At 36.5% G+C, this 12,971-nt stretch overlaps 1 protein-coding gene across 2 annotated transcripts in view; it reads right to left on the bottom strand.

The window, feature by feature from the left end:
• The window catches only part of Tfap-2 (transcription factor AP-2), a 133,258-nt gene that overhangs the window by 104,218 nt on the left and 16,069 nt on the right, over nt 1-12,971 (bottom strand). The window contains exon 2 of one of the 2 annotated variants that reach the window (XM_083038599.1): nt 12,592-12,716. The exons of the other annotated variant lie outside the window; for it this stretch is intronic. Coding sequence (XP_082894725.1) covers nt 12,592-12,657 — 66 coding nt within the window. The 5' untranslated portion in view covers nt 12,658-12,716. The remainder of the gene's footprint in view (nt 1-12,591; nt 12,717-12,971) is intronic. 2 annotated transcript variants of the gene reach the window in all.

Here is a 12,971-nt window from a genome sequence, read left to right as displayed (position 1 = left end):
TGTCCGACGCGACATCGCCAATGCGACCAACAATTGACCATTCTTCGTCGCATCGGTATCGCTGGTAAGGTGCAACTCAATCCACGTTGAGTTAGCCATTGTACCCGTCGAAGAATCCGCCTTCGGTGAGGCGAGATGAGGCACGTATAGTGCTCCTTCCTTCCTGGATGGAGCACAATGCAGCCGAGGGTCCCGATATAGGCTCGTGTAATCTGTACGACTACAATATATGCATATATACGCCGATATACGTGTCACACACACGCACATATATTTGTGTATATCGTCGACAATCGAGGGCTCCCCCAAAAAAGCTAACGTCATTTATCTGTCAGATAGGATACTTTGCTCCGAAAAGAGATAATTCGTCAATAGAACGATAATAATTAAAATACATCATAAATTGTGCAATGTATGACTCTAAATAAATAAAAAATATATCATTAATATTTATAAAGTGCGATTTAAAATTAAGTACAATTCATAAAATACATCTAGAATTTTTTATTCTTCGTAAAAACTGTAAGATAATATTCATAATTTTTTTGAGATTTTATCTCATTTATGAATCGAAATAAAAAAGTTGAACGCGTACTTTCTAAACGATAAAAAGATCTCTTTTCTGCAATTCCAGAAGAAGGGAAGACTATCTAATTTTAAACGTAGTAAAGAAATACAGAACTTAGTTTCTGTACGATAATTAATCATGAACTTGAACGAATACATAGAAAAAGAGATGCTGGATCGACATATATGTATAATTGCACTTATCATTCCTTATCTTGCGAGATGCGCGATGTATGTACGATGAATTGCCTCATTAAATGTTTTGCCTCTTAGCTTCGCATATCTCTCTTTGTCGAGCGGGCAACGTTGCTGACGGTCAGACAAAAATTGTGATATCTCACTTCATTTGTATTACTATCTGCATCCGATGATGAAAGAAATGACGACGGATTACAAGAGGCACAATAGTCGTGAGTGATTTGCATGTTAGCTTTACTGCTGATGCAGTAATCGCAGATCATTAATAGCGCACGTAGTGCACTTAATCAGAAATCACACATGCAATGTTAAATTTTAAATATGATATTATTTTATTATAATTTAAAGAAAAGCCGCTCGCGCAATAATTCCGAAACCTTGATCATTGATTTTATTTTACTCATTATTCACAGTATTTATCAAATACTTTTGCATTCGATGGACTTTCTTGTAATAATATTTTAAATAAAATTAAGTACACGAAAATAAACTATTGCAATATTTATGACGACTTTTAAAGATTAAATTAAATTAAAATGGACTGATTTTTAATAACGATAATGGCCTTCCTACCCTTCATTAAAATTTGTTTTTGTAGAGAAGTTCAAACTTCTGTTAAAGTATGTAAAGTCGATTTGGAAGAATGAAATTAATCTACACATTTAAGCTTAATTTACAAAAATGCCTGCATTGTTTATAATCCTAAAATAATTTTTAAAAACTTTTATTAAGAAGAAATAAAAAACTGTATTAATTATATAATTTTGAGATAAAAGGCTTGATAATTTGTTTGAAGATGATATAAGTATAAATATATCGTAGCCAAAAGCTTTTTATGATCTTTTTATGGTCGATAAAGCTAGCTTCAACATTCTATCCAGCCAGCAGTAGCGGATGCTGGAGTCATCTGCTGGGAAATGGTACATGATCTCCTGTGTTGAATCTTTCTACATGGAACAGAAATCCCGCTTACCGACTATATTACCGACTACTGAAGATACCCGGTTAGTTTCCAAGAGAAACATGAAGATATAGAGTTCTTCTGTTATCTTCAACGTTTAAATTATCTTGTGGGAGACGGATAATAGCTATTCTTTCGAAAAAGAAGAAATATATATGTGACAACACACGCATAAAATAATAATTACTATTACGATTAATTCTGTCGTTAAAAATTAATAATATTCGATACGTATGCTCTATGAAAAGTTGATCAAATGTTAGCTGTATCATTATCCTGAGAAAATTACGTTTTACTTCTAAGAACAGCATTATTTCCAAGAACAGTATCACTTTTTTCCTTTTTTGAAATTAGAATACATGTTAAAATTTTAAATATTTTAATTTAGGTAATTATTAAGACTTACAAATATATATCTCAATATTGCATAGAAGTTTGTTTCGCTTTCCTTATATCCAGCTGAAACTCGTTAGAAAAAATCGACTTTCCAACAAGAACTGGATATCTATCACGCGAGAACCGGTTCAAGCTTTCCCAGCGTTTTATCATCATCTCAAACCGGATCTATGATTTAAGATCATTTCCCAGAAATTTACTATGACTTTGATCATTAAGGAAGATATCGTAGAGAATAACGATCTATATGTATGAATAATACGCCCTGTCGTGTCGTTATATAGATGGATATAAATTTATTTGCGTTAATAAACAATGATTAAAGAAAATGTGAATATATTATAATATGATAAATATAATGTAATATCGCATTTCTTCTCTGTATATTCATATTCATTTTGAAACTCTTGCACGTGGTTGTGAGAGAGACTAGTATAAATTATAAATATAACATTTTAAACATTTTCTTCTAATTTAAAAGTCTTTTTGACACACGAGTATATTTTAAAGTTGATACTATATCTTTTACATGAGAATAAAAACGTTACTTAAGCATGGTTGCAAGAACAGCAGCAGACATGGTAAAAAATGTGAAAAATTTGTTTCCTCTGTGTGTCTGCATGCTTGACAAGAAAAAGAAAACAGATATGCAACGGCTAAAGTAGAATATTACGGTGAGCGATGTCTTCTTCGCTTTAAATATTCTAGTTTTAGTTTTCCGATAGAGAGAGAGAAACAGAATTAAACTTATATATTAATAAAAAAAGAAACGTTTTTATATATCAATTTGCATGAGCTTGCAAAATTAGATTTTCCAATCTATCAGATTTGTTAAATCAACTACAATATGGATAGTTTTAATATACATATGAGAAAATTTAATATATATATAATAAACTTATAAAAATAAAATGCATTAAATTAAAATAAGATTATTTGACAGATATGAAAAGAGGAGCATTTCCATTATCGAATTGATTATTATATTGATCTCGATTTAAATTATTCCATACGAGTGACACGAGGGGAAAATGAAACGCTCATAATTTCGCTTATTTCAAGCAAGATACAAAGTCGATGAGAATCTGAAGCGCGTGTTAGATGCCGTCAAGGTTACGGAATGCCACATTACCTCACTTAAATCTATAGAAGTTGTAGGCCATGAAGTCGCAATAACCTATAATTTGCGGTTATTAAGCAAAATAAATGAGCATTCGATCCTGCGAACGGGCTCGTATAAGACTTTTGTTAATGATTGTTGCGCGCAGAGATCTTTCGAAATCGCTTAATGCGGTCTTCTTGAAAGCTTCGCTTTGTGGTATACCGTAATTATTATTATTCCTGTCTGTCTATCAATCGCTATAATCTCCCGATAATTCTACATCCCAAGTGATAAAAAAATTGTATACACACGTGGCAAAAGTTTGTTTATTGCAAAAAATATTTCTTGAAGAGGTAGATCTTAAAAATATGTATTCGTGGATTCGCACATATAGATGATACATTTACACTGCTATTTGATATGTATTTCAGTTGTATACTATTAGCTTCATTTAAAGAAAATCAATCACATGTAAATGCGATTCACCGTATAAATCAAAAGCCGTAAATTGATTTAGATAATATTTGCCCTATAGATTTCGAATAAGTCTGCGAATCTGTAATATCGAGATGTTATACATTTCAGAGAAGTGATAGAAACAAAATCATTTATTTGTGTGCATTTGAAAAAAATTGATAAAGATAGTTTATAAATACAAATCATCCCAGGCGGATATTTTTAATAAAAAAATTGATAATGCAAACAAAGTTATTGAAATATTTGTTTATAGGAAATAACGTTGAGTTAACGGCAAAATGTACCTTCGACTTTATAACGCGCGCGTGCTCATACGCGGACCAGTTCATATAATAAACAAACCGTAAATCGACGAGGTGCGCGAACCGCCCGAAAGTGGCCCGCGCTTTTTCGACCTCTCGGAATATGTAATTACGCAAATTTCGCATCCATCTCAATTAGTACGCGTAAAGCGAAGGCTACGAGTAAGCGCGCGTAGAGAAGAGAGCCGGCTCGACATCTTCGTGAGTGAAACCGCTAAAGCGATCACCACGCGTCTTATCTCCGGCGACATAAAGGTTTTCCGTTTCTCACGTGAAAAGGTAGAAAATGCCAGAGTACCTGGACGCATCAACCTATCGTTAATTCGGTTTAACGCGGCAGATATTGCCATTATCGTTGTGCAAAAAGCGCTTTTTCTGATACACGCCATCGATTCTTTATTCATTTTTCTAATTCTAAAACATCAACGATAATTTCGATGCGTAATTATTTATCGAAGCTTGATTGGAGATTGCGTCGTTTACAAAAATTGATTGCACTAGCAATAGGCGATATTATATATTAATAGACGGGCATGTTGGACTTAATTTCTTAAATTTCTCTCGTTCGAATTGTATATATGTATATGTGTAATTAAAAAAAATTTTTTAATTATGTACCGTTATTCTAAAAAAATTATTTGAACTTCTCGTTAATCTATCACCTTCTGGCGACATACAAATAATTCAATCAGAAGTTCAATCGTTCAGAGCTGTTACAATTACAATTCACCAAACAAAATAAATATAAACAATTTAATTAAATATTTATTTATAGACCATTATCTTTCTCTGATTGTTTTTTTTTTAAATTCAAATGAATATCGCTAAAAATGACGTTTTATCATGTCACGATAAACTCAATTTTCATCAAGATACAACCACGATTAAATATTTGTTGTTATTAAAATTTGTCGTTGAGTGACCCGAAATTTTGTTTCTATTTTCAATCTAAATTTTCTTATATTTATGAAGTCTAGAGAATTTCGATAGGTTTAAATTATATAGGAAATTTGAGCTTATAATTTTGTACCTCAAATATAGACAGGAAATGAATAACTTAAAATTTAAAAAAGAAACTTTCGGTAAAACTGCACAGAGAGAATTTTCTCTTAGAATTTACCCTGAAAATCATGGTAATCGTGACATAACTACTTACTAAACTGCATAGTAAAATTAATCAAATATATTTTATATTTTATTGTAATAGATATTATTTTTATTGTGATAAATATTAATCAGAGAAATTCTCATAAAATTCTTTCCATATTGTCCCACGATTATCATAATTTTCAGGGTAAATTCTAAGAGAAAATTCTCTCTGTGTGTAAATTAAAAATATAGTGATCTGAGTGATCATTGCTTAAAGTATCAAAATAGATGTTGGAGTGAAAAATAAAATCGAAAGTAGAAGTAATTTCGATTCGGGGATGCTTATAAAAATATCAAAGTAAAAAATAAACCAAGTAGTTATCGTTTCAATAATAGATAATAAAACATGATTAAACGTATGCAATTATTATGCATAAGAGAGAGACAATCTAGTAATATAAGAAGAAATCGACTTTTCCACGATTTCACGAACATCATCACAAACCTATACTCGAACTGATTGCGATTCTGATTATCGAGTTCATTAATGTCGAGCGCCGCGAATTTCGAGCCTCCGTTGAGTCGTTAATTTAACGCGGGTTTATTCGTCGGCATCGCCGACTCTCGCGAGGGAGGAAGTTGAGAACCCGAAGGTGGCTCGTGCTCGAGGATGACCTCTGACCGTGAAGACCGAAGAGTGAGACGAGGCCATGCCTGGGCACGCGAGGCCCAAGATTTCGCCCCGAGGCACGCGCAGGATCCTCTCCCTTCTCGTTCGCGTATCTCTCTCTTCTCCTCTCTCTACCTCTCTCTTTCTTTTTTTTTTTGTTCATCCTCACCCTCGAAGGGAGGCCTCCCGCGCCCTTCTCGCTCGCTCTCGCCACGTAATTCTGCGCGATTGGCTGGTGTCATGCTTGCTTGCGCGCAGCTCTGATGCCTGCATACTGCATGATGTGTTGCGTTAAGTGGCGGATGGAGAGACGAACAGTGGTTGCTTCGCGCAACATCCACGTTCCTTCCCTTCGCGTCGTCTCGGAAAACGAGCAGAATCTGCCTATGATCTTTAATGCATGGTCGGCGAAGCTACACACACGAGGAGTTCGAGTTGAGCTTGACGCGTTGCGCTCGAAATCATGATCGAAACGCACATTATGTTCACGTTATATTATTATTAGCTCAAGCTCTGCTATGTTTTTCGTTCGTCCAAGTCTTACACGAAGAGATAGCGTATTAGTTATAAAATCGCGCCTCCTTCATTTTTTGATAATCTTGGATCTTTGGAATTTAGATTTCTTTTTAACTGTTGAGTGTCGAGGAATTTTTCTTGTCCGATCTCTTGATACGCGAATTTGTAATACTTGGAACCGGAGGATTATCGAGTTAGCGATGGATTAATATTTTTACGCTATAAAGAAAGTGTTTTATACGTCTCTTTATTTCTTTAAATATTTAGATTCAAAGAAAAGTTTCTCGCTATTTGAATAATTGAATCTTCCCCAAGATCCCCAGATATTTAGATTTTCCGCAGACTCTACAAGTGTATATATAAAATATGCAAAAATTCGCAAAACAACATAGCTGCAGCGACCGCCCCGAGCGCTACGCTCGTCTTGACGTTATTTAATAATACAGCAATGTCACACTAATAGTCATGTATAGCCGCGTGTCCGTGTGGAAACGCACACATGTACGCACACATAACGAATACGAGCGACTGCTCTCTCTCCAAGTAGATATCAAGGTGGAAGGATGCACACGCCAGGTATATATCCGCGGCAAACTTTTCGAACGGGGCGGTGTGAAGGGCGTAGCCCGCTAATTATAATTATACCACGAGAGTATTAGCAGCGTGAAATGCAACGTAAATTCTGGTGAAATACTCGCCGCCCCTCGGGGATCCCGGACGGGCTCGTTTGCCAGCGAGGCGCGCTTTGTTTCGCGTATATACGAGAGTCGGAGATCGACTCTTGCACTGTCGCAGCGTGTGTATACACAAACAGTCGCAAATGCCTCTCTCTCACAAAGCCCGGCCCGCCATCGCCAAAGGAGTAGTAACAGGGACGAGTCGCGCGCTTTTCCTTTGCGCGGCTCGTCTTTGTCGCGCGGAAAAACATTAATGAGCACATATGAACGCGCATCAACGAGTTTGCTATCCAGAAAGAATTTTCCATCCCCCTTGTTTTCCCCTTAATTAACCCAATGATTCGCCGAGCGTAATTTGCACTACGATAAACGAAACTCGCGTCACTTTATCTTCCTCTATAAACTCTTATGAAAATTATTCATAAAATATGTTTATCAATTGTTATTCAAATTGATTGGATGAATTGTCGTCGAAATACGTGCATATACTTAATTGACGTAGAGTACAAACAAGCTTAATATCTGATGTTTGTCGTGTATCGCTAAAATAATAATTGATAAATCTATATGTAATAATAATATACTTGGTCCGCGCGCGAATGTTTATAAAAAAAAATCTGTTTTTGAATTAAAAAAACATAGCAAAATTATCAATATCAATACTGTTAACTATTATAATAGTAACCTGTGTTTTATCGATTATTATTTAGTTCGCTCTTATATCGTTCCGTAATAGAGCGTCCCATTAATTAATAAAAAAATCTAAAAGAGTCATGGAATATTGCGGTTATTTGATTTCCGAGATGCAATGCACACATAGTTTACATAGCAACATCATCTTGCGTTATTTTCAACGTATGTTACAAACACCTAATGAAGCAGATTTACAATGCAACAGGTATGCTCGAGCTGCTACGATAATGAAAGAAAAGTTGAGAGATTTTTATTTTTTTTATATATATAATAAATGAAATTTTCTTTTTTAAATGTACAAAATTAATAATATTGGGATCAATACATAAATGCATATATAAATTACAGTATCAGAGTATTTCATTCTTTCTTGCATCTGTAAATCTTTGAATTTTCGTTCGATCTTTGGCAATTTGCAAACTTATAGAATTTGAAACTTTATGAAAGTTTAAATTTATAAACTTAACAAATTCAAACAACATTTTAAATGACGTAGGGATATTTGGAATTGATCTTTTAAAATTTTTAAGCTCATAGTTCTTATAATATATATATCGCAGTTTTTAAGCTTTCAGCAGTAAAAATTATTGATAACTCCTACAATTTCTTTTTAGAACTCTTAGCAAGTCGTCGTATATTATGCCTTGTGCTGACCCTAATACACAGATAAAATATTCATCATTGTCTATTATTTCAGGGAACGCAACAACGCCGACTTTTTATCCGCTATCGCAGTTTAAAACGCCTCAGTCTTTGGACTAATTAATAACAGTAATTACACACGTACGAGTCATGCCAAAGTTCGCAGATACCCTTTGGCAGATTACAGCATACACGTGCACGCACGTACACGCACGTATACGCACGTCCGTATTTGTCAGCGAGGACTTAGGCACGACGCGAGGATTGAGCGTCGCGTTTCAAGTCTGAAACAGCCGGGGCGGTTTCTCCTAGTCGTACTAATAACATAGTGGCGACCTGATAATTAATAATGAAACTCGAGGGGGAGAGAGAACCGCGCCAACCCCGGTTACGTTGAAAGGATCGCGATGTGGGTGGACCCCCTTTTTCTCGTAATTGCAAGGTGTGGACGCGCTGCTTTACGTGCGATTCGCCCGAGCCGCAGAATGGTGGATGTCGGAGAACAACTAGAGAAACGCGAATACATATATATGTGCATATGTGTATAAAGAAAGAGAGAGAGAGAGAGAGGGACTCCGAACGGCGGCAGGGGAATGGTTAGGTATATCCCGACGCGTGTAACACTCCGAGACTTGTACTTAACCGTTCATTAACGTGCCGGAGAGCCGCGGTGCAGCTACGCCTTCACGAGGTCCCGCGACGTCTTGAGGAGCGTTCGCCTCCTGATGATCTAATCTAAAGCGCGATCTTGCATGCGATTCGAAATTTCTTGCATCACTGCGCGCAACTTTTGCAGTCTGAGATTTCTCTCTCTTTTTTCCCCCCGCAGTTTTTTTCTGTGTGTAGAGCTCGACTCTTTGCCGATCTTTTCTCTTTCTCGGATAGCTCTCGCTAAGAAAATTGGCTAATTGCTAGCGCCGTTTTATTTTTACTTGTGATAGTGAAAACTTGTATATTTTAGCGGTTTTATATGTAGAAGGAATGATTAAAGAAATGTATATATATATATATATATATTGAGATGTATGATTGAAGATATTATTTTCTTTTAATGATTTTGACATGTATAATAATCCTGTTTGAGTAAATATATCACTAGTGACAGAGAATTCGAAATATGTTAAAGTATAATTTGAAATTGTCATTTCTCGCCGTTTCTCCTGTTGATTTCTGCTAATCGAATAAAAACATTGTCGTTTTCCTCGAGATTAGATTCGTTATCCAAGCAAAGCTTGAAGCAAAATAAGCTTCTTCTCAACTTTTATAAGAAAGGTAAAATAGTACATATCATTCTATAATATTAATTACAAAAATTCGTAAGTAAAACATGAGAAATGTTCATAATGAAAGAGTGAAGATTATGTGCAGCTACTGGTAAAGCAGCTTTCTAAAATATAAGAAGAAAGAAATCTTGTCTGCGTAAAGCTATGCGCTTGAGTTTAAATTCAAGAGTCGAAGAAAGAATGTGAAACGAAAGGACGATTCGCCGTGGGTGATAATGCCTGTTTGCTTTGAAAATTAAAATCGACTGCGCAGCATGATTGTTTTCAGACAAAACTGCCGCGGAGACGAGAGAACGAACGATACGGAAACTAAAAACGAAGGAGGAAGCGAATGATCGCGCTAAGAATCAATTTACCAAAACAATATAAAGAGAGCCCCCACTCGAGAAAATTTGCGAAAAATTCACAAAAGGTGCAGCCAAGTCACCCTTTTTTCCACCATCTCCAATTTAGCTAAATGATGGCTTAAATGAAAGTTTAAGACTAGTAGATCAACCCTTAAAAATATTATGTTGAGTCGAGCGAAAGAAATAGCGATCCAAAAATTAATTAGCGACAAATGGCGACACTTAAAATTACTACAAATGGAAAAAAAAAAGAATTATCATATTTGCGAAAAATTATCATATTAAAATCTCTATTTGCGGAAATAAAATATGGAATGGGGTGAAGAATGAAGAACATCAGTATACCGATTTTTTTCCTTTCTTTTTTACCGAGCTCCCGCCATTTTATCCTTCCTTTATTTCACCTTACTCTCGCCTTTTTCTCCTGCTTATTTCTATTCTCTCTCTTTCGCTCTCCCTTATCTCGCGATTCCTCCTTCTTACGCTCTTTTTCTCCTTTTTTTTCTTTCCTCCTCCCCCTTCACCCTCCGTCGTTTCTACCGTCGAGGAGCTTGGACTTTTGCCGCGGACTAAAACGAGACTCGACACAAATAAGATAATCTCCATTATAAACTCGGGGGTAGGGTAAGTAAACGATGAGGAGTTATTTACTTGGCTCGGAAAGAGGGGAGAAAGGGAATACAAAGTATAATAACAATGGAATGAGAATAAGAAGGAAGGTTTGAGAATCGTACCGAGTTTGAAGTCGCGTAGGCGCATTAAAGGGAGGGAGGCTTGGCTTGCTTGCTTGCTTGCTTGCGCGCCGCGTTATTATCCAAAGCAAATGGCCTCTCTCCTCTCTTCTCTTCCACAACGTCGTCGTCGTCGTTTCTCGTCTAATTCCGTGAAAAACCGTGGAACACGCGGCCATCGTGATTTCCAACGTCATTAAGCGTCATGCTTATGACGAGATACGGTACCGATTCATCGCACCACCGATGCGATGGCTCGTTCGCGAGGATAATTCGAGGACATAGTGTATCACCGAGGTTGCACCTTTCAATTTCGCACGCCGCGCGAATTATAACACCTGTCTGCTGATGCGTACAGAGTTTCTCTCTCTCTCTCTCTCTATGTTTATATCGTATTGTGTAAAAATTCGCTTCAATTTTCGCGATAGAGTGTGTCGTGTGTTTTTGTTTTAAAAGACCGTTTTGTAATTAAACGCTCCTCGCGCGCGTTCATATCGTTTCCGACAAGTGTTTCCAGCAATTTCCGTTGTTATTATAACATCAACCCTCCCTATGTTATTTCTTTATAAATCAATCCAGATCTCTCGAATGTATATATTCACACGAGCGAGAAATATAATCGATACGTCTAGACGTACTGAACTTTGTGTAGTACGAGTTTCTACACGAGAGTTCGAGCGCTCTCTTATACGTACTATATAATAATATATTCCGGAGATTTTCCGGATAATAACGTCTGAAAACACAGAGAGAGAGACCGATATCTGAAATCTTCTCGCTTTCTGTTAGCTAATACCTCTCCTTTAAAATGCTATTTAAAATTGTTATATCGTCTTTCGATATTTCTCATCGCGTTATTAAATATCGTCGTAGTATTCTTGCGTTTATTATTAAAGTTTAATATATAAAGAGCGTTGAAATCTCGTAAATTATCACATCTCGCACAATTTCTCATCCTATAAAGATTTACAACGTCGCTAATCCCTAAACAATTATTATGTTAATGCTGTTTTCAACCACGTAAGTTCCAATAACTTTGTTGCAGTTAGCAGTTATAATGCTCTTATCGAGAGGATAATCGAGTTTTATACGTTATACCTGTAAACGTCGTAATAAACATTTATGGGAATCGCTGAAACTGCTAGAGATCGCGCGGATATATTTTCTACGGTAATAAATATTTGTTGTACAATCACAAATTTATCGCGACGAAATTTATTAATCGATTACGATTTTTCCACGTATAAACCGCGCGTTTGTGGCGCGCAAAAGAGAGCAATTTTTCAAATACATAATGTATCATCGTTAATTCAACCGCGAGTCATTAAAAATACAAAAGGCGCTTCCATTACTCCAAGCGTTTGCTGGTAATTAAATAATTTACATTTTCGGTATAATTAAAAAAGTTTCCATGTGCGAGCAAGAGAGAGAAAGGGGACAGAAAGAGAGATTCTGATAACAGAAAACCCTGGGTACCGTCGGACGTGTAAAAATATCGCCGCTACACCGCATATTTCAGCGGTGAAAATCTCGATAAAATTACCAAGGCTCATCGATACGCGTCAAGCCGGTAGCAACGCTTTGAAAAACTTGACAGACTATTAATTGAATAAAAATACGAATGTATACGCAAATATTGTCGATATACAAGTCCTTTGTGTCGCGTGCATTTATCGACGTATATATATTCAACGTTTTCGCGTGGATAGAACGCCGATGCATGCGATGCACAGAGAGAAACACGACGAGGATGCGAAGACGTCACAAAAGGGTGGTCGAAAGCAACGAATAATGGCGGTGCTGCCCAAGTATTTCATGAATCCGCAGAAGAAAGGTCATCAAGCGCGCGAGCGCATTTGCCACCCTCGCATTTGCGAGAGCGCGATTATCGCGGCAAATCACACGCATGTGTCTGTCTTACATAAGTGCAACGCACTCACCCAAGATGCGCCGCAGTCAGCACCGCCTCCGAGAGTCTGAAAGGTCGGCATGCATCTGAACGTCATTCTGAGCTCTACCGCCGAATTATTATCCAAAACTTGACCGCGGGGTTCTCCGGTCACAACTTACCTAGAACAAAGCGAAACACTTAGTTAGCGATCAGACGGATTTTGCTCATTATGGGGGGGACATAACATACAATATAGAAATTACAGTATATCTATATATAAAAATTTGCATAGTTTTACTACCCCCCAACCCTCTTTCCCCTTTTTGCGAAATATTTCACGTCCTGCGATCTTTCCGATATCGATGCGAGATTACGATATAAACGCGTAAGTAACTCTCTCTTTTCTTCAAGTTTCCTTCCATCCTTGAT

The sequence above is a fragment of the Prenolepis imparis genome, unplaced genomic scaffold (genome assembly GCF_030444845.1).
Source record: "Prenolepis imparis isolate NDT839.2.m4 unplaced genomic scaffold, iyPreImpa1.0 SCAF_5, whole genome shotgun sequence".
NCBI classification, from domain to species: domain Eukaryota; kingdom Metazoa; phylum Arthropoda; class Insecta; order Hymenoptera; family Formicidae; genus Prenolepis; species Prenolepis imparis.
This window is presented reverse-complemented; position numbering and strand designations above follow the sequence as displayed.